This window comes from Dioscorea cayenensis, chromosome 19, assembly GCF_009730915.1.
Source record: "Dioscorea cayenensis subsp. rotundata cultivar TDr96_F1 chromosome 19, TDr96_F1_v2_PseudoChromosome.rev07_lg8_w22 25.fasta, whole genome shotgun sequence".
Lineage (NCBI taxonomy): Eukaryota > Viridiplantae > Streptophyta > Magnoliopsida > Dioscoreales > Dioscoreaceae > Dioscorea > Dioscorea cayenensis.
Genome location: NC_052489.1, coordinates 13,096,893 through 13,123,823, shown reverse-complemented (window position 1 = coordinate 13,123,823; position 26,931 = coordinate 13,096,893). Strand labels below are relative to the sequence as shown.

Sequence of the window (26,931 nt, the reverse complement as noted above, 5' to 3'; positions counted from 1 at the left end):
ATATAAATAATAACATGATTTTTTTAAAGTCAAACTTGGAGTTTATTATAACTTGATTATCTTCTTGCTACATGAGCCTCAAAACCAACTTTATAAAATCTCCTTTTCAAATCCAACTTTTGTGTTTGTTTGATGTGTATTTGTTGTTTATCTAATGTATTTATTGGTCGTCTGAATGGATTTGGGGCGGTTTGTATTTATGGTTGATTGGTCTATTCATTCATGTGAGCTATGTGATTAATTGGTCTCTTTTTACCTTTTTAAATTTAATGATGAGTATGATTGTATTTGAATCATTTATTTTGCAAAGTCATGTGACACAGATCTTTACATCTCATTGCATTCGATCTATCTTTATTATTATAATCTTATATCATATGCTGCAGCTGCTATGTTTTGATTTTTATTTCTTTTAATGCATTTAACTAGATTTGTTGTGTCTTCTTCCTCAATTTTTTATTTTGTTATGTGTTATTTTCAATTCAAAAATATTATATAATCTTTTATCAGGTGACTCTTTCATATATATTTTGAATTATAACTATTTATAAAATAAACTTATATTTCAATATATATATATATAAATGTGGTATTTATACACCTAAAAAAGACAATGAAAAGTATACAAATTTTACAGTATTAATGAGAAGGCACATCAATTGTTAGAAATGCAGATAAAGAATCTAAAATTTAAAGTTTTACATGTGTATACACAAGGAGAAATTTTTAATAGGCTTTTTACGTAATTTCAGATTTATTTAATATTTTAAAACACAAAACAAATGACATATCAAATAGTATTTGTAATAAATATTAGTCCGACTGCATTAAAAAAACTACACAAATGATGCTTGAATAAAAAATAAGTCCCTGTACAGAAAAGCAAACCCATAATAATATGTAAAACACACAGAATTCAACAAATGAAATGGCCAGGTGCTTATGTTTTAGACACACATTTACTCATCAATCATACAGGAGCACCTAGACTGAACAGTAAAAATCATTTGTTAAAACAAAAACAGACAGTTAGTTACACAAGATTACCATCCACATCAACTCCAGATTTTACATAATGAAAAAAATGCAATGCTGGGACTGGGCATGGCAAACCATGAGGAAGATGAAATCATCTTCGTATTCCTGAGAGGCAACGGCGCTGTCTCATTCGGGGAGACTTCTCTAACAACAGCAGCAGGCCAGCATTGCTACTCGCTAAACCCAAAGGATACCTGTGAAAACATTCAATGAGTGTTGTATGAAAATGGAACGGTATGAGCAGCAATCTGTATAAAAGCAATTACCTGCATCGAACTGCTTTCTTTTTCCAGCAAACAAATGACATGACCCACTGGATTGCAGAAGGAAACAACAGAGGGAAAATTAGACGACTACAAAATGAGGTAAATAAAATAAAACCTTGTAATATGGTAAGCTTGAAAAACTTCATAATTGGAATGAATATTCCTCCATTTCACACAAACATTACACGCCTCATAATAAAAACTGCCTAGTAATAATATATGTTTCAATGGCATTAAAATATATCATATGATTTTGATCAGGGCAATGAGAAAGAAAAATGCTGGCACAAAATTCCTAAGCCAAAATATTTAAAGAATTATATTATGGAACTATGAAGTAGAAATAACATCAAAAGTGAGTAGAAAAGATGACACAAACAGTTTAAGGAACTATAATTTCTTGACAGTTACCAGTAGAAAATTTCAATGCTGAAGTAGAAAAGAAAAGACTGCAATCTAACCAACAACAAGGGAGCAACTTCTCACATACAATGATGTCTTCTGCAATCATCTATCAGATCATACATGTGTAATTTTTCTGGATCTTAACTTTTATTTTGCATGTGCACATACGTTTGATACCCATTGGTGAGAGTATGCCTCTGTAGGCTTTGTAATCACTGTAGACCATATCAAATTCAGATTACAGACTGAAGAACCAACTTTATTCTATTTTAATTTTAGAAATCAAAATGATATGCTAAAAACATAAACAACATGAGTAGATGTACATAAAAAGTCCAAGTCTTCAGTGATTGACAATGGTAGCTTGTCATCATAAATACCAATCATATAATATGCGACACCAAGAAATCTGGAAACACTGTGGGCTCATCAATAAGTGCTTATGATGCATTAGTCAACAAAAAAAAATCAACTGCAAAACACCACGATAAGATGATGTCAATGACCTAGGTTTTGGAGCCAATGGGTGTCCAATGACTACAAAAGCAAGGAAACAGTAAAGAGATACGACAGGAAAGAAAAAAACATTATAACTCACAAAATCTAAGTCAAGGCAACAAAACTAAGTCACCAACTGCTAGAAATATGTGAACATATGAATATAAAAGCAATGGAAAGGAACAAGCCAGAAAATTACAAACAGATAATGAAATTCCACACAATGAATCACAAGACTTAAAACAAGTAAGAAAAGCAATAGAGTAGATTATTAAAAAAAGATGAAAAGGATCAATTTTGCCAACAAAATATAGCAATATGTTATCAAAGATTATATACAAACTTCATCAATGGATGGACAATATAAGTAGAAAGTTACATGAAGGAGAAAATCAATAGTTTTAAGCAAATCCCTGATAATTAAAACTGCCAACATGCCACAAGCGGTAACAATTGCCGGATATAAGATGCCAAAGAAAGAAAGGAAGGAAAAAGAAGACGGGAAGGATATCTACTAAGGAAACGGAAACCAAGTACTTCCACAACTTCCTAGACAGCAGGTCAAACATATTCGAAACAACATTTATCAATTTATCAATCATGACATAAACAAAGTTACTTCCGCAGTTGCCTTCGTATTTGACCAAAGGAGAGACAAAAAATCCTTGTATGATTCACCAAGCATGAAATATATGTAACACACACACACACACACACACACACACAAATCCACTTGTCAGGTTACTCCCTTAGGTTGCAGCCAAATAGTCTCATCCCCCACCCCTTCTATTTATGCAAATTTCGTAAGAATAACTCAACAGTTCATATAATACAGAAAGAAGAATGCTTCAAAGTTCATATGGTCCACACTATAATAACCAGAAAAAAGAAGAGAATATCCTTCCAATGCGACTCTAGTTTCATCAAAATGCCTATTAACTCTGTCGTCCATCAAACAATCAATCAAATTGATCTTACCGAGCAATACACAAAAATATATAAATGTTCTCAAAGATCAATTCAAATGAATAAACTAAAAGCATATAACCAGAAATAAATTACCTTAACTGCATTCATGATGGAAAAGCTCTTGATGAAAGATGGTTTCTTAACAATTTTCTTCTCCACAGGCATATCATCCTTGCACAGCTGCTGAGCAATCTCCTTAAGCAACACCATCTGCGCCTTGTCTGTGCTCACCGACATGATGGCCTGCCTCATATACTCCCTATCAGCCTCCAATGCCTGAAGCCTTGTATACAGCTTCTCAATTTCCCCTTCATCCCTCCCATTCCCAGCACCAAACTCTCTTGAGGTGTTCATTGAATCATTGCAAGCATGCACTGCATCAATGGTGTAAACCCTGTCACAAATCTCCTCGTTGTTCTCCGATCCCGCACGCTCGATGGAAAGCGGGAATTCATCCCCCCTCCTGAAGGATCCCGATCCGAAGCTTTCGAAAGACATCCTACGGAGATGCCTTGGACGGCGGGGGGAATAGAAGTAGCCAACGACACCCTTCTCCATGACTTTGGTGCTCGGCGTGCGCTCGAGCTCGCATATCCGTTGCTCAAAGTTCTGGATCCGATCACGCGGGGTCTCGCCGAAGGCGTACTTCTCGAGGTCGGCGGGGGAGGGGGCATCGTCGGCAATATTGAGGTCGAAGTCCGCGGTGGGGATGGTGCACCGAAGGGCAGGGTAGGGAGGAAACTCGGCGGTGGCGGAGAGGGGGGTCGTGGGGGTCTGGGGGTTATCGAAGGAGTTGAGGCGGTAACGGAGGGTTTGCAGATCATTAGAGAGGGATTGTATACCTTGATCGCGCTTGAAAAGGAGGTCCTCAAGGGCGATGATCTCCTGCTGATCATGCGCCATCTTCTCCTCGGCAAGGCGCTTGAACTGGCGGGCTTCCATCTGTGCCTCGGCCTTCTCACGCTGCAAACGAAGGATCATCGACATGGCCTCGCTCGCCGCCGTCGACGACGCATTGCGCTCCTCCTCGAGCTCCGCGTAGAGATCATGAATCGTTTGTTGGTGTTTCACAAGCGCTTCCCGAAGAGCCATGATCTCGTTCTCAGCCTCAACGCGAACGGTGGCGAAATCCAGGGGGAGCAGCGGGGGAGGAGGGACGGCATCAAGCTTGCGCTTCATGGAGCGGCGCCAGTCAGCAGAGAAACCGCAGCAAGGGCATTGACTGGTGCAGCAGCAAAGCAAGGGGTCACCGGCGGTGATGGTGGAGTAAAAGGGCGGCGAATGGTGGTCCTCGTCGTCTTCATCGGCGGGATCCATGGATTCCTCCGACGCCGTCGCCGATGACCCTTCCTCCCTTCGATCCGGATCGATGGACGGGAGGAAGGGGAAGACGAAGGCGACGAATCGGAGGAAAAGATGGAGGAATTGCGCGCGAATTGCGGGAATGGATTCAATGAGCTTCGCGAGGGAGGAGGGAACTTCACAGGTTTCAAACCCTAGAAATTTTTAATGGTTTACTTATTTGCACACTTGTTCTCTTTTTGGAATTTTAAATATTTGTTTTTGAAAATTTTTCTATTTTTGTTATTATTATGTTTTAGAATTTTTAGGAATACTATTTTGAATTTATTTTTTTTTTTTAAAATGGAATGATTTTAACGGCTGGTTTTGTTTGGTGTTCTGGAAACGTGTTTATTTTTTATTTTTAGTTTTTGTTGTTTTCTTGGTCAAAGTTTAGAGGCTGGGACTTGGGATTTTCAATGTATGGAATCATTTTGATATGGTATTATTACTAGAAGATATATATATATATATATATATATTAATTGTTTTATTGTTTTTAAAAGATCTTAATTTAAAAATTATAAATTTCTCATTTGGAATTAATATTTGCAGGTGAAAATGTAGCTTTCCATTTTGATGGATTTTGATGGATGAAATTGTGTTTGAATTTTTCAACATGAGTAATGCTATATAGAACGAAAACCTCACACCAAACCAGCCACACGAATGATGTGGCTGGTGACATGCATTTTTTTTTAATTTAAAAAAAAATTAAAAAGAGAAGAGAGCCACACGTGATTTCTCTTCTCTGTCTTTTCTCTCTCTCTCTCTCTCTCTCTCTCTCTCTCTTATTTGAGTGTATACTCCCGGCCGATCTTGGTCTCCCCCGCTCTCGGCCGCCGTCGGTCTTCCCGCTCCCGCCCTAGAGAAGAGAGAAGAGAGATCACGTGTGGCTATCTTCTCTTTTTAATTTTTTTTTAAATTAAAAAAAATACACGTCACCAGCCACATCATTCGTGTGGCTGGTTTCGTGTGATCTTTTCGTTCTATATAACATTAGTATTTTTTTTAATTAAAAAAAAATTAAAAAGAGAAGATCACACGCATAAAGTGGAGGAGGATTGTGTAATTGTTTGTGACTTTGTGTGAAAGAAAACATGCTTACATGACATTTGTTTGTAAATAATTAATAACTTGCTTTTATATTTGATTAGATTTTTACTTTTAGTTTATTCTTGGAAAGCACATTCTTTCTATTAAATTTAATTTATGAGGTATAATAATGTTTCTTAAATGGTGTTAAATATTTCTTTTTAATATTCCCGGACTTGTGCACAATCCTTTTAATAGCTACCATTTAAATTATTATTTTTAATAATATTAATGATTATAAAGAATTAATTTAGCCAACATTTACTTTCCATCTTTCACAATAGCTTAACTTTTCCATTATAAATCACACAATTATCACACTCTGAGTTACACAATTTTTTTTTATGTACTTTATACTTTAGTTTCTGATCTTCTCTAAGTGAATTTCTCTTATGGGGTATACTTGCATATATAATTATTTTTTCTCTTAATCTAGGTAGATATCCATAGGTTATTTAATGTTGTTGTTAATGACAAGATATATGACAAATCTTCATTTGCTATCGAACTTGGACATGCTATTAAAGTGATTACTACTAATTCCATTAACCATTATAAGGAAGTTATTTGTCTATAAGATGAACATCATCATAAAGAAATTTTCAAGGCTTTGTTCTTAGTTTTGGGGAATTATCTCGGGTTAATATATCAAATGGTTTATTATTATTATTATCTTTCCGAAATACTACTTTTATTATGTTATTGGTGAGATGTGAGAGGTCATGATACTAATACTTTTTTGCTTGGAGTTGGCCATGTTTCAAGACTTGTTTACCTTTTGTAGCCAGTTTAAACAAAGATTTGGGGGTTTTGGAAATGGGTGAAGGTTAAGGAATTGTGATTTCACCTTTGAGTACTAGTGGATTCCTCATGGATTCTCGCCCCTATTATTGCAACATTAGAAGATGAGTTTGGGACATTAATGGTAGTGTGTTGATGTCAGGATGGCATTAACTATTGTTGAGTCCTAGAATCCCAGTAAAGATAATGGTTCACTGTTTGACATATGGAAACATCCTAAATCTCCTCTTATTGAAAGGATGAATGGATCTTTAACTTATGTTACTATTATTTAACATGAGTTACATAGTGATCTTTGATATGTATCAGTAATACCTAGGATTTTCTTATACTTGGGCCTTTCTTACTGTAGATTTAACTCAACCCAATTCTACTCATTATTGTAAAATCACTGTAGCAAAATCACCATAAAAGTTATATGATAACATGTATAAGTTAAATGCCATATCTAGTTTTTATAAAAAAACAAGTCTTATACATAAGATCAACAAAAACAAATTCATAATTAATTTAAGCAAGTTTTCATATTTTAAAAACAACAAATAATTTCATTATCTACAAAATTAAATACATTATCAAATATATTTTTCTACATTTACCAAGCTAGAATTGATTACCAATACATTATTAAATACATTATTTAGATGAGTTTTCACAATTTTAGAGTAAACAAAACATGGCAAGGAGACAATATTGATAGGACATTAAATTTAGATATTTATTTTCAAATTAACCTTGAACCATTAAATTATTGCTTCATAATAAGCTTAAAAAAAATCATATGTTTAGTTTCATATTAAATCTTGTACATATATATATATATATATATATATATATATATATATATATATATATATATATATATATACATTTTTTCATATTAACAATATAAAATTCAAACTTTATCTTCATATTAAAGTAATATACATTATTAAATATTTTTAATTTGAAAGAGAAAGAGGGGCAATTATCCCCTTTCTCTTCTATGTGGCTCCTCCATTGCTTGGGAAGATGAGGAAGAGGATGACAATAATTTGGCAACGAAGGAGAAGAAGGTATGTAAAACTTTAGTAGTGCTTAGAGCATTTAAGTTTTGATTGGTTACGGTCATGCTTAAGATGAGGGGGTTGTGTGTGTTGTGTGTGTGTTGTAAACATGAGAAGAGGATATGTGCTTAATTGTGATGTTTGTTTATGCTTGAATGAGTAAATGGAAGTAGTGTATTTTCATGTGTTTTTAAAAGATATATATCCTTCTATGTTTTGAGTGAAGATTTTGTTGGAACCTTTGATTGATAAAGGGATCAAATGTATCTTGTTGAAAGTTGGAATGCAGAGAATGAAGGTGTGTATAAGTGAATGTGTATGTATTTATGAATTAGGTTTGAATTTATGCGCAAGTTAAATGTTAGTGTGGGTAATGCATGCATGATGTTTGAGAAAAATGCCTCTAAGAATTGAACTTAAGTGTTTGATGCATAGTTATGAGGATTGATGGTGGGTGATGTGATGATGATTAGAAGGATGTTTGTACACAAAGCTACTTTTATACATGGGCAAACTTGGCATGCATAAGTATATGTATATAATATTATGGTTGCATAGGCATTTGCATATGAGGGCAAGTATGATAAAAAAGTGAGTTAAATTTTGTACTAACATAATATAGTTAGAAAATAGGTTTATCATGTAAGAGTGATTGAGAACCATACTCATGCATAATAAAAATTGAAATGATAAATTTTGGACATTGAGCATGTAGTGATTTGTATAAGTATGTCTTAGTCAGATATTATCCATAGTATTGTAGGTCTAATTTGGCTAAATACTTTTATAATGTAGCAAGGTACTACAGAGAGGTATTGTACTATACAAAACTGTAATATATGATATTGTACTATACTATAAATGTAATCTATGACCACTATAGCTTAGGATTCCTTGGTCCCACTCTATCTTTGAGAAGAGAATGGGGGTGTTATGTGAGGGAACTGGTGGGGAAAAAGGGGAGAAGGGAGAGTGAGAGGAGAAGAAAGGTGGAGTAAGGGAAAGCCTGTTGAAAGCTTATAGGGGCAGTGCAGCTACTTGTCACTAGAGATAGATGGCCCACCTCAGCTGGGAGCTACCATCTTCAAGTGCCTTTAGTAGCCAGGTAAGGTTAGCAGTAAATGTTGCAGTTATGAGGAAGGGTTGCCATACTAATGTTGGTGTTGTTGGTATTATTGCTTTTAAGATTATTATTGATATTGGTTCTAGTGGCTAACATGTTATACCTCTGCTTCTTAAGTCTCTTTAGTTAGAATTATGAATGTTTCCTATATGTTGTCAGTTTAGAACTTTGAGGGGCTATGTGGGGAGCATAGAAGATTATAGTATGAAGCATGAGTAAGCCTATACATTTGTGGGTGTTTGTATTTCCTATTGAACTACTAAAAGTGTATGCGCGCACTTGTATGTTTGATTTGGAGGGAAAGCTTATGATTAAGAATAATGTGTACATGTAAGAGCCATATACTAAGTAAGGAAGGCGTCTGTGTAAATTAAGAGGTCTTGGCCCTTTGTTTAGTAGAAGTAATATATGAGTATATATACATGTGGATACATATATTGGCAGTTAGGAAATATAGAATTTGACATGTAGAATTTGAGATTGCCACTGTAGCTGATTTGTATTTTTGTATTATATGTAGTTGTTGTGATTGATACTTTACTTTTGATATAACCCTGTTCCTATAAAGTTATGGTAGTTACTTTGGAGCATTGTTGTATACTACATTGTGGCATTGGATTCGCTTACGGCAGTACAATGTATGAAACTGTAGCAAATGGATCACTGTAGCTTGGATTCCATTTTTGCGGAAATATTGGGAAATGTTGGCGGGAACACCAAGAAATCTTGGTTTGTCTTAAGTGGAGATTAGGATATAGTGATTTCCTATTAGTAGAAATTCTGGTTCTGAGGAGGGAATAAGAGGAGAGAAGGAAAGGTGAATAGGAAAAGAAGAAGGGGAGAGCCAAGAGTCAGAGATGAGAGATTACTGTCAGTTGCCAGAAATTGATCTTGTTAAACTCAGGAATCACTATAGCTAGTAGAAAATTCTTCTTGCAAAGTAATTATCCTTAATACCATACAAAATAGAACATGAAATGACTTGTTAAATCAAGATTGAGGGAAGAGAACTCTCGACTCCAAAGCACCTCATTGCTAGGTTTACTCACAATCCCCTCCAATCGTGGTTTGTCTACACTAGGTGAGTATTTGTACTCGTTATAAAGCACATCATATAGGAAAAGTAAGGCTTTCGCCTCGATAGCATTCAAGACATTGAAAAAACACAATTTGATTCAAATAAAAATGGATTGAAATTAAGAAACAATTAAAGCTTAAATATCTACAACCAATGCCAAAATAGAATAACCCTAGAGTTCATCTATGCCCAAATATCTAGAAAATTAGCTCTCCATTAGAGGAGAGCAAGCATCCAAACAATAAGATGCAACAAGAAACAAAGTAAACATGAAAACCCCATTCTCAATTGTGCCAAGAGGTGATTACCGTAGAACGCCCAAGGATATTCCACAAACGCTGTCAAGACAACCCTTGACGGCTCCAATCTCTCTCTAATTCAAGCTAGGTGGGTTGATTCATCCTCTTGATTCACCTCCAAAGTCCTGGAGATCTGCTGCCTTTTTTTCTCCAAGCCTTACCTTTGAATATAAGCAAAGCTACCCTCAAAACCCTCATCAGAGATATTTATACCTATCTACTTACGGGTTGCTTACGGGCATAAGAATGTGCTCGTAAGGAGATGGGGATGATGGGTCATGAGCCTTATGAGATTACTTACTGCAGTATGTCCCATTCGTAAGTTCTTCTGTTTAGCGTTATGGTCCAGCTTATGGCCGTAAGTGCTGGACCATAAACTTCTTTAGATAGCCTTTGTGACCACCCTTACGGGTGTATATTGTACTCATAAACTTCTCTGGATAACCTTTATGGTCTGACTTATGGGCGTAAGTCCTGTCCATAAAGCCTTCTAATTGTCCTTATGCTCATCTTTCTGGCATAAGCATGCCCGCAAGGTTCTCTGGAAGAGGCTTACGACCATAAGCACGACCATAAGGTGACTGTAAGTGAGTATGTATGGCATTTTCTTCACTGATTGATGCTGAGAGAGCTCCATCTTCATTGTTTTGGCTCTTGATTGCTTCTTTTAGCTCTTTCTCATCTTTAAGCATTGCTCGAAGCCTGAGAATACAAAATACATTATGTTTAAGATCGAATTCCATAATACTACTCTAATACATGCCTAATGAGTATACAAAATGATGTTAAATATTGTATAATTGTAAACTCATCAGTTTATAAGGTTTATATGGTAGTTGGTAATTGTATATGGCTTATGTGAGATGCGATTATATGGTTGATATGATCTATATGGCTTCGATGTTTAATTTCTATTACATTGGTAATTGTAATTGTTTATGTGAATTTTTTAATTTTGTTCATTGCACTACTGATTATAAGGTTTCTGTGGAGTGATGAATACATGCATCAACTGATTAGTTTGGTTTTAAACTTGGCAGTGAAACTTGACAAAATGAATCTGTGTTTTATGTTTAAGTTGGTTCACATGAATTACACTGCAGTTCCTAAATATGTCATCTACTTGCTCAATTGGATGTGATATTAGTAACAAGTTAATCTTTTCATTTCGACAACCTTACATGTATTACATATGCCCTTAAGAAAGGGAATATATGATTAACATGTATTTGGTTTCACTCACACATGAAATCACTTGAATAGGATCCCATTTGCATATGGATTGGCTTAGATAGAGTTCACCTATATAATTTGTCCCTTGTATATGAACTTACAAAGACTATTGACGGATGGCTTTATGGGTGTCTAAATTATACAATTATATAAGCATACAAGTATGAACTTAATACTACAATGGGTCCATTTTACCGCAAATGTACAGATCGTCAAGTAATACCTCATGGATGAACACAAGGGTCGTATTTCCCCAGGAACGGCGAAAGGCTCCTATTGCTTTTTTTTTCACTTAATCAATAACCTAATTGTTTACGGTCTTTCTTTAGTTCTACTTGTACAATACTATTAAACAATACAATTGGAGATGACATTAAGCACACTTAGAAAGAGTTGGGAGTATGTACTATAATCATCTTGATTATTAATTATGGTAGGCGTTAGGTGTCAATCGTATTCTAGGTTAGAACTGACTGAATTCAAAGGCCTACTAGCCCCACTACCATGGTGATTAGATCTAAATCACTGAGAACTTAAGATGAAATCTCTTCCATCCCAGCGACCTATGTTTGCCTTAAGTACGGGAATCCCACGAGAAGAGACCAATCAGACCGTAAGCGTAAGGGACAATCAATCACTAATCTGGAAACCTAGCTATGCTTAACCTCTTAGAGCATGTATAGATCTTTCATGGCATGGGCGTCATCAATAAGGGGGCATATCCTCCTCATCCACATCAACATGTAACAATCAATTAAGAACATGCAATGATTACGACAACTAGAATAATTTATATTAATCAATCAATATTCATAGATAATAACGGAGGGACCTAGACACACCTAAAATTGACTCAAATAACCAAAAATTCAAAATCATCAAAGTAGGGTCTCTACAGTAAGAAATCAAATTAAAGAGGCTCTAATGTTGGTCTTCATCTCCTTCTATTAAAGATGTAGAATCAAAACCCTATAAAAATTTCCCCTTAATGGAAACCAAGGTCGACCTCATGGAGTCCTACTAAGAAAAATGAAAGGCTTCATCTAGGATAGTGGGAGAGATGAGAATGTCTTCCTCCAACTCTAATAGCGTGAGTAAAAAGAGGAAATGTAAGAGTATATATGGTGATGGGCTAAAAAAAAAAAAAATTAAAGCAATTAGGGGGAATTACCTAGCTGACTTAATATGGTGACTTGGCAAGATCCGATCAAGCCATGCCGAATTAGCTAGGTCAATCTAGGTTTTAAAACATTGGCTGGACTTATCTACAAGTATTGATAGTAAAATAAAAAGGATTTATTTGGTCATACATAATTTGTTTAATTTATTTAATACTTAAGTATATTTTTACCTAAGCTAATGTAATGAATCCTTATTGACATAGATTTGAGAATAATTAGTTGAAATTTCAAAATATACCCTATGTTTTAATTAACCAAGGTAGAATACAAAGTGGATAAAGTACTTGGGAATGGTATAGGTACAACATAGGTAATAAATGAATAGTGATAAAAACTTAATAGACATTCAAGGCTAGATGGTTAAACACTAGAGTAGATATTAGTGGCACAATAAAATATAGAAGGTTGAATCCAAATTTCAACATAATTTTTATTCACAAGATAGCCTCTTATATAGAGGAATAATTTAAGAGAGGAAAATTAAGAAAGAAAAAAAAAATGTTTTGTTCTTATTTTATACTTATTATTAAGGAAACCGACTTATACTCCAGTTACAAAACCAATTTCTATTATAATAACATTTGACCTTATTTTAATTTCAAAGTAATTCAATTATACTTGAATCATTTTCTCTCCCTAATTGACTCCATGACTTCGATGTGAAAGTTGAGGTCAAGTTGTTCAACAAATATGGAGCTTCTACAATTCCTCTTGAGATATCCATCATTTGTTTGACTATATGAGAACTTTTTTTTATATAACCCAAAATGATCCTAACCATGCTCCCTTGTCAACTTCATGCAATAGTCTTCAACATTTCGCATCTTTTCTCGAAATAGCTTGACTTTTTGGAAATAGAAGTTATAATAAAAGAGACATTTTCAGTAGTATTTTTAAAGAATCATGGCATATAGTCAAGTCACAATTAAATCCAATAAGTATTAGTGCCAAGCTTTTTAATAGTGTTGTAGGGACCAATTCAACAAGAATGCAACTTGTGCACTATAAGCATGAGTAATTAAGTAAAATTAGTTCATTTCAACACCTGGTTATTGATATAAAAGTTTCTTTACCTTTTGGAGATCAACTTATTTTTTTTATCTGTCTCATTACTAGTGATAATTTTGGCATGCACATACTCATAGAAATATTAGAAGTTCTCCTTGCCTTCCTAACTAGTTCTACTATGACAAAACAAAGGACACATGTTTGTGAGTGGCTTGTTGTTTGCAATAACTTCAAAAGGTGATGTGCTAGTAGTGTGATGAAATAAGTTGTTATAAGCAAACTCAACATATAGAAGCAACAAAGCCAAGGACAGATGGTGATTTTTAATGATGCAGCAAAGAAAGTTTCCCAAGTTGTGATTAACAACCTCCATCTATCTATCAATTTAGGAATGATAGGCACTAGAAAAATGCAGGTTCATACCAACCTTGGCTAATAGTGTCTTCCCAAAGTAACTAGTAAACCTAACATCTCCATCAGGGATAATGGTCCTAAGCAAACCATTTGAATAAATCACTTCACAGAAGAATGAATTTGCTAGATATTTTACCTTACAATGTAGAATAAAATGAGTTATCATTGAGAATTTTCCCCAACAAGAAACATAAAATAAAACATTCTTATCATTCATGATAGCTCCATGATGAAATCCATATTAATATATATCTTCCCTAGGATGTAATAGAATTGGTAATAGAGTGTAAAGCCTTGTGTTTTGCAATTGTCCTTTTAAAAACTAGCATGTTCTGCAATGTTTTAAAATGTTGATAAGGACTTTCATCAAATAGGTTTTATTGAGGTTTAAATTTGTAGATAACCAACCAAACATGGCTTGTTTGCAATATTAGTTTTCGTAAAATAAATGAATTTTTCGAAAATAATAAAAACTCACAAAATTAGAAAAAATCAGAAAAAAATCAAGAAAAATAAATATTTTATATAACATAAAAAATTGTTAAAAAATATAAAAATATATAATTTTATGAAAACCAACAATTTAAGGTCAAAGTTTTGTTACCTTTATTAGCTTATAACTCCTACAAAAGTTCATTTTTTTATTATTTTTATTAGCTCAAAACTCCTTTATAAAATTCAAATTTTCAAAGTACAACAACCAATCAGGTCCACAAGCATGAAGAATAAGATAAAATACAATAACAACTTAAGAAATTTAAGTTCTCAAATTAGAAATCCAAAGTCTAATTTTTCCAAATTCAAACACAAACAAGAAAGAGACACTATTTTTATGAATCATGAATCTCATATTCACTTGTATCATTCATTATCATTGTTCCCATGAATTTCATCTTCCTTGTCGCCTTGAATTACATCAAAAAATAACAATTTAAAAACACCTTGAACCACCAAAATATTTCTCATCAACATAATTTGGTGAATATATCAAAAAGTTGTATTATTTGTGAGCAATTAATATTAAATAAAACTATCTAAACTATAATTTTCAATCATACTAGTTACTTAATACTAACCATCAATATTATAAACACTTTCATTTTTCCCTTCTTCTATTTGTTCTTGCCTTTCTCCTTCTCTTTGAGCAACCATATTTTCCAACTCTTCAAGATTAAGTTCGTATTCCTGTGGAGGTCATTCGTACTAATCTAAGAATCAATATTGTCAATATACTCATAATTGACAAGATCAAGAGACTTGTTCTTGTTGAAGTTCCAACAAATGGAAAATAATTTGTTAATATCCATAATAAAGTGTCATATTAACTAAATAAATAAATAGGATACAAGTTAGCTACATACCTATTCTTCAAACAAAGATTGTAATTCATATAGAAAAGATCACTTGACCTTTCATGCTCCAACCGATTTCTTTCTATTGTATATATCCTCTCAAACACACTTCAATTTCTTTCACAACTAAAGGAAGGAATTGTTTGACTGAGAGTTCTAATAACCAACTTTTGTAAATTAGGAGCACTATGAGCAAAGAACCTTCACCATTCATCTAAGTTAAGAAAATAAAATAAAATAAAATAACAACAATAACAATAAGAACTTTCATGTTACTAATGAAAATGTAAAACTTAATAGTTGACAAAATAGAATTTATTAACATGTTATTAAACTTTGCCTTGCGTTTGCAAGAAGGTTAGGTTAGAGTATTTCCATAACTACCCAATCACTCTTGGAAGGTAGAGATTCAACTATCATTTTGTTCTGGGTTGAAGCAATATGAAGGTTGCTAAGTTATAAACCCATCCATGGCATCTGGTGATTGGCAAACTTTGTCTTTATCATATTGAAAGGTTAGATTCAACCAAAATATAGTAGCATGAATATCCTGGAACAAATGACAATCCCATCTTTCTTACAAAATTAAGAAATAAGGCTAATACAATCTCCTTCATATTTAAGTATATCCTTTACAGCCTTATTTGCTCAAATCATTCCTTCATAAATGTAACGCAAAGAAAGTCTTTCATCGGAATCTACAATGCATAACAATTTTACAAGTAGAGATACAATCTTGACATTTACTAAGCAATCATTGCAAAATTGATCATCTAAAACAATATCTTAAACCTTTTTTTTTTTCTTTTCTTAAACTAGCTTCAACCAAGAAAGAATCTAGAAGTTGTCTTTAAAGCAATGAAAGTTGTGGCAAAATGAAGATCATCAAATTGAAAAATCTCTGTCCAGCCTTTTCTAGTCCTTAACTAACACAAAGTCTACTTGTGAGTATAGACAAAAATAGTACACAAGATACCAGGATACTTCTCATTAAGCAATCTTCTTGTAGTATTATAATTAGTTGCATCATCTATTATAAGATGAATGACATTTTACGAATGCACAATCTTAATAATTTTAGCAAACAAATTACAACGTGTTTGAGCACAAAAAATCATGTTTGATGCATCAACAAATTTGACTAATTCACTACAAGAAAAATTACTTTTTGCTATGGCTAGTTGTCATTGCAGAAAATTAAATATTGTCTCAAAAGACATTTTGCAACGACATTTAGCCATTGCACGTCATTGTATTTGCTTCCATCAAAAAGAAACTTTTTACAACAAACCATTGCAAAAATATTACATCATCCTATTACAATATACTAAATGTCTAGTTGCAATTCTATAAAACAGTTGCAAATGAGAGATGCCAATATTATAATTGAGTATTAGGTGTAACCATATTTTTGTAGTGGTAAATTACAATTATTTGTGACCGAGATAAAACCGTCGTATATAAATATTTTTTTGTGACCAAGATGTGGCCATCACAAATGAGAATTATTTGTGACCAATTTTGAGTAGTCGGAAAGGAGTGTCATTCGCGACTAATGTATGGTCGTAGTAAAATGAATATTATTTGAAACAAAATTTTCCCATCTCAAATGACTATTATTTGCGACCACATGCTGGCAATAACAAATAAGTATTATCCGCGATAAATATATAATCATCACAAATGACTATTATTTACAACTAATTTTTTTCCCTTGGTACAAAATTATTATTTGCAACCAACTTCTTCTATCACAAATGAGTATTATTTGTGATTGATTTTTTCCTATTGCAAATGCTTGGCAATATGGTTCCCATTAATTATTCTCCTATATTACAATATAATCTAAATTATATGACTATAAGCTTGCTTAAAAATGAACTCAATTGCTACAAAATATTAACTCAATTTAAGACATTATTCAATAATAGCTTGAAATCTACTTATGAGTAACAAAATAAATTGTTATAGCTTTTACAAAACATTGACTCAATACCTGTTTAAAAGATGATTTCAATATGAGCTAAACATATTTAAGAGTGAAAAATCTTCAATCATCATCATTGTCATCTTCACCACCATCTTCATCATTATTGGCATCAACATCATGATGATCATCACACTTCCTTGATAGTCTTCCTCTAACCTATTGTCATTTTGTTCACTTTCATTAATGTTTTTTGGCTCCATGTATTATCTTCAAAATTAATCCTCATATCTTTGTGTTCCTTATAACTACCCTGCACACAAAAATAATCATTAAAAATTATTAGAAATGATATTATACTATTAAAAAAATCAAAATAACATAAAAGTCATAATTTGCATTAAAAATAATTTAAATATACTAAAAATATAATGTTGAAGAACATCAAATAATATTAGTTACACTTGTGGAGCTAATGTAGGAATGCCAACGGGATTGATTCACCAGGGGATGTATTCCCCATCCCCGACCCCGACTTGCCAAGCTCATCCCCGAACTTGGGTCGGTGAAAAACTTTTCCTCGTCCTTGTTCCCGTGGGGATTACCTGGGTTTGGGGATTCCCATTCCAGATTTTTTTGGCATCTATTAAATAAATCATACATATTATCTTTTAATAATATATATTTTTAATTAATATAAATAATTTTTTAATATTATATATGTATATAATATTAAAATTATATATTTGGGGACGAGGCAGGGAGGGCCCCGGCCCAGACCCTGTTCCCCGAATTTTAGCCCGGTCCCTGCCCCATCAGGGCAGAGAATCAGGTTTCCCGTCAAGTCCGGGGCAAATTGACAACCCTAAACTAATGGTACATTAGATAACCCCAAAGTTTGCAACATTGTTTAAACTATAAATGGTACTCATTTTTGCAAGTCATTAATAGTATATCCCATTTGTTTAAAATGCTCCTTCCTTTCTTTTTCTTTCCTTTTTTGAATTCCTTTTTATCTTTTACTGCATGTTAATTGAAACTACTACTAGACGCATCTTTTCCTTTTATACCTATACTCAACCTAAGTACACGGCCATGGCTAGGTTCTCTTGTAACATCATGATAAATTTCCTATTCATTAATCACATAGCACTCAGATGTTACAGTTGATCTACATCCAATTGATCCTAACATTGAAAAAAATAAGTGTATATATTTATTACAATAGTTGGAGAATTAGATGATAACAAAAAAAAAGAAAAAAGAAAAAAAAACATCTATACAAATAGGTATTTTACTTTTTCAGTAGTCAAAGACTCAAAGTTTTTCCATATTTTTTTATGTGGAAAATTTTGAAGTAATTAATTGGGCCTAGTTCTGAACTTGACTTTTTCATCTATAACCATTCAAAAAATTACTAGCTAATCGGAAAGGCAAATAAAGGCGCGTGCACACACACACACACACACACACACACACACATTCTTACAAAAATATTGAATTATTTGAAATAAATATTAATTACCACATCACTCTTATGCTTGCCCATTGAAACTCTGCCTGCAGTATTAATAATTTGAGATTATGATTGATTAACTTTATTTTTATCACTTTTGTATTGCATACAGACTAATAATATAAGTATTTTCTCCATAGCTCTCAATAGAGCAAAAATCCAAAAGTTTATAGATATCAAACTTTCCATTCATCTCTCATCCATTTAGCTACCATTTCTTTCCACACATTAATTAGAGGTATAATTCTCTGAACAGTTTCTATACATTTTCAAACTTATCATTTTAGTCCCTCTACTTTAAATTGTAACATTTTAATCAATCTACTATTTTTATTTAGCCATGTCAATCCCTAAACCCTAAACTCTCCAAAAGGAGGATTGACATGGCTCACTTAAAGTAGTAGAAGAACTAAAAGGTTATAATTTAAAGTAAGGGACTAAAAGGGTAAGTTTGACAAAATAGAGGGACTATTTAGGGAATTATACCTTAATAAGAATAAAAGAAGGTGGGTATTTGTAGCGATTTTCTCGGGTTTTGTGCTTCTTGAAAATTTGTTGTTTTATATGCAATATCCAATCAAAATATCAGTACTTTACAGAATTCTTAAATGATTGCTTCACTTTTTCTTCTTCTAACTGGCTATGTGAAAACCCAAGGCCAAATATTGAGCAAAAAGTTGTATTTAACTAAAACCCAAGGCCAAATATTGAGCTAAAATTTGTATTTAACTCTGATTTAGGATATTGAAAATTAGATATTTATAGCCGGTTTATTTTTTTTTGGTGAAAAGGACGTGTATTTCAAGAATAGCTTTTGGTATTACAATACTGTATATCAATAGTGAAATGATAGTTGAAGCTATGATGTTTGAATGATAATAAAAATATGTTAATTAGTTATTAAACATATTTTGAAAATGCTAAACAGTGATTTAAGTTGAAAGAAATATTGAATTACCATTTATAAATAACTTGCTGCAGGGTAGTATATTTACCTACCATCATATATCTCAAAGTTAATTCCCTCTCCTGATTTGACACTTTTAGTTTTTTAGTAAAATGTCCTATGAATTTGAAAATATACATCGTGTATGATACATAAAAATTTTATAATACAAAATTTATTTCATTACCCTTTTCATGTTTTTTTGGTTAGTGGTGCTAAAGAAGAACATACTTTATTTCTTGACGGGTTATATGATGATGCTTCTAGTCAATGAATGATTGAGATTAGTCTCATCTTTCATTTGGTTTCGTATTTAATTATCTGTTGATTTTGAAGTTGCATAATTTCTATGTTGAGCTTCTCCTTTCTTTGCCATGTTTCAATATAGCTTTTGTATCTGAAGGTGATATTTTCCCTCCTAAAAAAAAAAGAAGATACACATTAACACACAATAGATACATTTAAGAGTTTCATGGCTTATTACTAAAATAGTTATCATAGTTTAGAATACTAAAGTAAGAAAACATAATAGATTTTTAACAACATTAAAATTCTAAGAAAAATGAATAGCATATGTGAAAATGAGTATAATAATACCACCATAATAAGATCAAGATCAAAGTAATAGATATAAAGTAAACAAGGAGACTCTCCAAACTATCCAATGCGAGGAAATAGTAAATATTAATGCAAAAAGGTTTGGTTAGTCTATGACACATTGATTTCCTTGGGCAAGATATTGTGAGCCATATAAGGGGTTAGACCTCTTACTTGAAACCACTTGCTTAGGTAGCCTAAGCATCTACCACATGGATCAACCTTTGATGGATTTTTAAATTAGGATTTTTTTTATTATTATGAAACATGCATTTTTATAATTATAATATTTACTAATAAATTAAAATTATATAAATAATTTACATATTTATTTATAGTTGGTTAAACCCAATTGTAATCGATTTGACAATAAAAGCTATTTTGTTAGTATATCGTTTATTAATATATTATTAGCAAAAAGTGTAGATAAATATAATTATTTTTATAAATAACATAAAGCAATACTATTAAAGAATGTATTGTTTTTGAATATTATTAAAAACTATAAATTAATCTTGTTTTTCTAAATATTATTATAATAAAAAAATTATTGTATCTAATCAAATAAACATGTTTTGCATTGGCATATAAGTAAATATCTTTTTAGGATGGTATGTTAGTAATTATAATGTTTATTAAGTAATTTTTACTAAATTAAGTAATATTCTCTCGGTTTTATTCTTCAAAAGTTATTGCGATGATGCTTGTTGATGCATAAGTATATTTATTTTCTCCTTTATAAGAGCTTGATATGTTAATGCACGTATTTTTAAAGATTTTTTTTCTTTTTTTGTGCATTGACATGTAAGTTGGTTGCATAAACTAATATTTTTTGTGACCTACATTAGTGTTGGGTACAAAAACTCATAATTTTTACAACAACCTTAGTCTTGGTCACAAAGGCTGATAATTTTGGTGACAACATTAATCATAGTTGCAAAAACTCATAGTTTATGCAACTTGTGGTATTTGAGATGAAGTTGTAGAGTTATAACTTTTGCTTAATTAAAAAAAATGAATAAAAAAACAATATATACATATATATGAAATAAGAAAAAAAGAAAAGAAATGTTGGAGAATTTTTTGTGTTTTTGAATTTGTTTGTTGAAGGAACAGAAAGAGCTACCATTCTTGTAGTGTGAAGCTAATCCATATAAGTCAGATACTTTGTATGCCTTATTGAGAGAAAGAGCTACCTCTGGGGGTATGTGAAAGCTACCTATAATACTTTGTCTATGTGTTTAGACCATAATTCATGCAGTTGGAGCAAAAGAAACAAGTTTGGAGCAAATCAGAGCTAAAATAGCACAAAATGAGTGCAACCCAAAAAGATACACTGGCCAAACTCAATTTGTACTCACATGTACTTTACTTGACTATGTACTTGCCCATGTAACTCTTTGTTTTGTGAATTCTTCAAGCACAAGCATCCAATTGCTCTACGATGCAAGTACACAACATGTACAACCTGTGTAAACCCCCCATTTCTGGAAATATAAATTGAAACATCAAGGGTTTGATGGGGATAGCCACCAGGGTTTGGAGAAATAGTTTGAGAGAAGGATTGTGGCAGAGATATGAAGTTATTCAAAGGGATCCGCTGAAGAAAAGATCTAAGGCAGTGTCACTAGCAAGCTTTCATCGACAATGAAGTGGAATCGAAAAGGGTTTTATCGATGCTTTGTTGTTTGTTTTTAATATTTTCCATTATATTGAACCTTTCTCCGATGGAGAACTAAGCTTTCCTTAAGTGGCTGGATATTAGTAGATCCTAGGATGTTTTATTGAATTTATCTATATTGCGAATGCAATATTTAGTATAGTGGGAACTTCTATTCATGTTTGTTGAATGTGATAAATATTGAGAGATTCATCGTGTTTAAATCACACATGGATGAAGGCATTCATTAGCATGCACTAGAGATAGGGTGCCCTGATTCTCTTGAGTAGGGGTTGTTGTAGAGAGGTCTCCCTCCCCCCCCATTTAAAGAAAAATTCCTAGAGCTCTATGTAATTGTAGGAAGGTAGATTCGAAAGAGATTTTAATCACCATAAAATGGGATTAGGTAATGGATTGTCTCAAGAGAGCATTTGGTATACTTTTGAATTCCCTCGGTCTGATATTGTGATTATTTAATCCATATTGATATCCAATCATTATTATTAGAATCCTAGGTGATCCATATATGAGTACCTACTCTCTTGATTGATTTCTTCCCCGATTAGCTTTCTACTTGTTCAATGCTTTTCCATACTTTTGGTTGTTTTCTCATATCCTTAGATTTTAGCTTTAACCAACCCAATTGTTATTTGGCTAGATAGTGAACAAGTAGTGAGTACTAATGCTCCTAGTTCTCATGGGATTGACAAGCTTGCTTTCATTGCGGACTATATTACTTGTGTGAAGGGTACACTTGCACGAGTATATGCCACACATCATCATATAAAATCCATCTCTAATCAACTAAAAGTTTTCAATTTCCCACATAAATAGCAGGGTTTTTTTTTTTTTTAAATAACTTTGTTTCTTGGCAAATTGTTTATGTGAGACCTACTGTAGCACCAAAATGTCATATACAACATAGCTAGTTATTATACATATGAATGGTCTATAAACCATACAAGAAAAATGAATACACAAACATGATCAAATATATTCACAAAAAAAAAATGAAATTTGGTCTAGAAAAGTTATAAAATGACCTTGTTTCAAGTTAGATAGCTTAAGATGGACAACTCCTAATATCTATCAACACACTATGCAACCCATCTTTTAATTTTTCAAAAAATGACATCAATTCAACATCAAAACTATACTAGGTCTTTAAGTTTTTGCATTCCTTTGCTTAATGTACTCAAAACAACAACAAGGAATTCTCTTAGCCAAATTCAAACGGTACATGTTAGTTTCATCTATTAGCCACTTGTAATAGAGCTCCAAATTACAAAGATGTATTCAAGCCTAAGTATGAATATCACTTTCACACAATCAATAATTGCAACAACTCAAATATAAAAAACTGGCATTCTTTCCCAATCAAACACCAAAAAAATATATGAAATCGAAAACCAAAAATTAAAAAGAACTGTACAAAATTAAAATTCAACCAACACAACAAAGTAAAATGAATCAAAGAAAAAGTAAAAATATGGATATGAAATCAAACCTCATTCATCTTAACCATTAGAGAAGAAATGAAATTAAACCAAAAACAAGCCCAAGGATTTGTTATAGGTTCTTAGACACTCTTCTCTCTTTTTCTTCTTTTATGGAAACAAAATTAAACATTGAAGATGGCAATTCAGATTGAACAAAGAGGAAGACTAAACGAAGACCTGTGAGGCTATGACAAAGAAAATGGCAAACTAGCTTTTGCCATGGAGCCTAGGGAGAGTTGATAGAGGAAAACTTAGATCTAAAAAAACTTTTTGTTGAACAACTGGTTAGCCAATCTAACTATTTTGACGGTTCTCCATCCAAAACGGTTAGTAGTAATTCACAAAAGTAATGGTTCTATAAAGTTTATTGGACAAGGTTGATGATCAATTCCCTATTGAATTAGTAATATGGTCAAGTTTTTAAAAATTTTTGGCATGAAGTGGATATTTGTGACTCAACTAACCTATAACCTAATCCTTAACTTGTGCCATAACAATAAAAGTAAATTATTATGAGGAGTCCATCTATCTTACATGCTTAGTGATCATTTTAGTTCGTTAACTTATGGGGTCCTTTAATCTCACCCAGCATTGATATGGTTGACTGAACACAAATAATTAATCAAAAACCAATATTTAATTATTTAAAGTTTCAAGTGATTATGGTATCATGACTTCTATTATGATTAAGCTCCTAATGTTAAATACCATAAATTTTGTCATGAAAACTTTAGATTAAGAATAAGTGCGAATGAGTGATAAACATAAAATTAACTTCATTTATCTCATAAAGTAATAAACATATGGACTTGACTATAGTTACTAGAAATATGCCATTTTTTTTTTTTATCTTTTTCCCCCCATTTTTTGAATGACTTTAGCCACTTTGACTTTGTAAGAAAAGGACCACAAAACTCTGGTTTCTCTTGACTTTCATGTCAAAAAGTGCTTGAACATATCTTCTTTGACTTGTTAACATTGATTATTTTGGATTTTTATGTTTGTATGTTGAAATATTTCTTGGATATTAAGTGGTGATCTCTCCATGTTTATGAGTTATGAAATTGATTTCATTTGATTTTAGCATTTGAAAACTTCAACATTTCATGTTTGTAAAGTCTTCATTCTTTGACTTATAGAACTCTTTAAGTCCTGCACTTCTATATATCTTGGAACTTCAAAGTCATATTAGTCATTGATTTGAGATTTTCAAGTCCTAACTCTTCTATGCTTTTGAGTTTTATCGTGTTATTTGCATTGTCAAGTGATGACGCTCACACATCATTAAGTTAACTTGACTACTTTGACTTGTTTGGTTTTTGAGTAATTTTTGTTCTTGTTTTTAGTCTTCGAACCTTCTTCCATTTACTGACTTAAAAATTTATACCTATTAACTTATAAAAAAACTCTGCTTACATATAATGACTCTCTATGTCAACATATGACTTCGTAAGTCACCATAAGAAACCGATTCCTTCATCTTTGCATGAGAAACCTTTCTTTTAATCATTGTGTGAGAGAGGTCTCTTTTTCATCTCATAAAGCATTCTTTTCCTCATCATTTAAAAAGCACTTCTCATCTTTATATTTTATTAAGGGTAACTCCTCTTTATTGTCCAAGTATACTTCTCCCCTTCATTATTTAAAATAGTCTTTTCTATTTACCGATTGATGAAGCCTCTTTTTCATCTTTGCCTGAGAGAATCATTTCCCTTTGGTTAAAGGTGACTCTCTTCTTTATTATTCAAGATAATTACTCCTCTTATTTATCATTTGAGTGGTCTTAGCATTATTTTTTCGAGCATGGGTGTAAAGTTTTAGTAGTGAGAAACATGTACTATTTTGATCATTCTTTTGGGTGTAAATACTAGGTATTAGTAGTGGAAGGCCATGCACTACACCAATAATCCTTTTAGTGTAATATTTTTCTATAATCACTATAGGTGTTTGGTATATAGTACCAAGTTATACTAATGACTTTAATGACTCTAAGCTTTAACCTTCCTCAACATCTAGAGGCAGTGATGAAACTCTCTTGAGGAGTGCAGTCAAATATTGCATTGATTCCACATCATTCTTTAGTTTCATATGTGGTTCTCATCAACCTTTGAGAGCTTCAAAAGCCATTGGTGAAGCTCTCTTAAAGAGAATAGTGATCAACTAATTTTTTGACCTCATAGTAGGTTACTAGCTTCAAAAGATATCTTTATCAATCATTAGCAATGTTATGAGGCAATGGTGAGGCTCCTCTTAAAGGAAAGCCAACTAATGCTTTAGTCTCATAGTAGATGGCATCAAAGGATGAATTCATCAACCTTGTAAATGCCAAAAGATAATAATGAGGCTTCTTAGAAGAGAACCACCATAAATTAACCTCATAGTAGTTCATTGGCTTCAAATGGTATCTTCATCAACCTCTTTGAGTAGCTAGAGACAATAGTGAGGCTCACTTGAAAGGAACAATAAACCAATACTTTGGCCTTATAATAGGTCATTGATTTCAAAATATGTCTTCGTCAACCTTAATAATAATCTCATAGGAGATTATTGGGTTCAAATAATAGCTTCATCTACCTCTTTAAGCGGTTAGAGACAATGGTGAGGCTCACTTGAAAGGAATAGCCAACCAATAATTTAGTCTCACAATAGGTCGTTGGCTTCAAAATGTCTTCATTGACCTAGTGAGTGCTAAGATAATGATGAGGCTTCTTTAAAGAAAGTAAGTAACCACTACTTTGACCTAACGGTAGGATGGTGGCTTCAAAGATATCTTCATCAACCTTTTTGAGTACCAAGAAGTGATGGTGAAGATTCCTTGAAAACATCAGTTAATCATTGCTTTGACATCATAGTATGTTTTTAGATTCAAAGAATATCTTCATCAACCCCTCTGAGTGCAAGAGACAATGACAAGGCTTCCTTATAAGATTTTCAACTCTTGATGTTTTGGAGTTGTAGATTTTGAGATATGGTCCGTGTAAGGAACCTATCTTAGAAGTCAGTCTTGTACAAGACCTGCAAATTGTTTACTATTCCTCATGACCTTAGGGATGGAATTAGACCACGTGTAGAACATAAAAAATGTACCATATTCTTAACAATATGCATGTGCAATATTTTCACATATGGATAGATATATTGGGAGTTATGAATGATCTAATGAGACTTGTTTAGAATGCAAATGAGTAGAAACAGGGCATGAGTCAAAATGATTCTATCAATTGTGGAGAGATCCAAACATTGTGGAATTTGGAAACATTGCAGCCTTACACATCTAGTTTAATTAGAGAAAAGAATAGTGGCATTTAGATGTGTGGGAAAAGTTAGGATATAAACAGTCCTTATATGTCATGCAGTCTAGTAATTTGTTTAAATATGTATATAAGTAGATCATAAGCATGCAAATACATAATTGGCATATCACAAGCATGTGAACTTATTGATAATTATATTTATATGTTAAGGAACTCAATAAAGAGCTCAAGGACATGAGCTATGAGATCATTAGAGCATGGGCTTTTAAGAGATGAGTGTAAACATGCATTGAATTCAATCATGAAGTGATTTTTAATGGAAGTGTTAGTTCAATTTATCCATTTTATATGGTTTATGTGGTTTGATGAGTTGCATATGGTTTCA

The 26,931-nt window shown here is 32.5% G+C and overlaps 1 protein-coding gene across 2 annotated transcripts; it reads right to left on the bottom strand.

Moving 5' to 3' along the window:
* Window positions 1–1,012: 1,012 nt before the first annotated feature.
* On the bottom strand, window positions 1,013–4,678 carry LOC120249965 (myosin-binding protein 7-like). 2 transcript variants are annotated; one of them, XM_039258681.1, is made up of 3 exons: window positions 3,270–4,678; window positions 1,305–1,351; window positions 1,013–1,232 (listed from the first exon to the last, which is right to left on the bottom strand). In XM_039258681.1, the coding sequence occupies exons 1-3, from the start codon at window positions 4,491–4,493 to the stop codon at window positions 1,130–1,132; spliced, it is 1,374 nt and encodes a 457-aa protein (XP_039114615.1). In that variant the 5' UTR covers window positions 4,494–4,678; the 3' UTR covers window positions 1,013–1,129. The 2 variants fall into 2 exon arrangements, with proteins under 2 accessions (XP_039114615.1, XP_039114616.1); XM_039258682.1 differs by lacking the exons at window positions 1,013–1,232; window positions 1,305–1,351 and adding an exon at window positions 1,817–1,924.
* Window positions 4,679–26,931: the final 22,253 nt, after the last annotated feature.

Coding starts and splice junctions, on each gene's coding strand:
- LOC120249965 (XM_039258681.1), bottom strand. CDS start 4,493: ATGGATCCCGCCGATGAAGACGACGAGGACCACCATTCGCCGCCCTTT. Junction 1,352..3,269: donor CCATCATGAATGCAGTTAAG/GTAATTTATTTC, acceptor TCTGCAATCCAG/TGGGTCATGTCATTTGTTTG. Junction 1,233..1,304: donor AAGAAAGCAGTTCGATGCAG/GTAATTGCTTTT, acceptor ATGTTTTCACAG/GTATCCTTTGGGTTTAGCGA.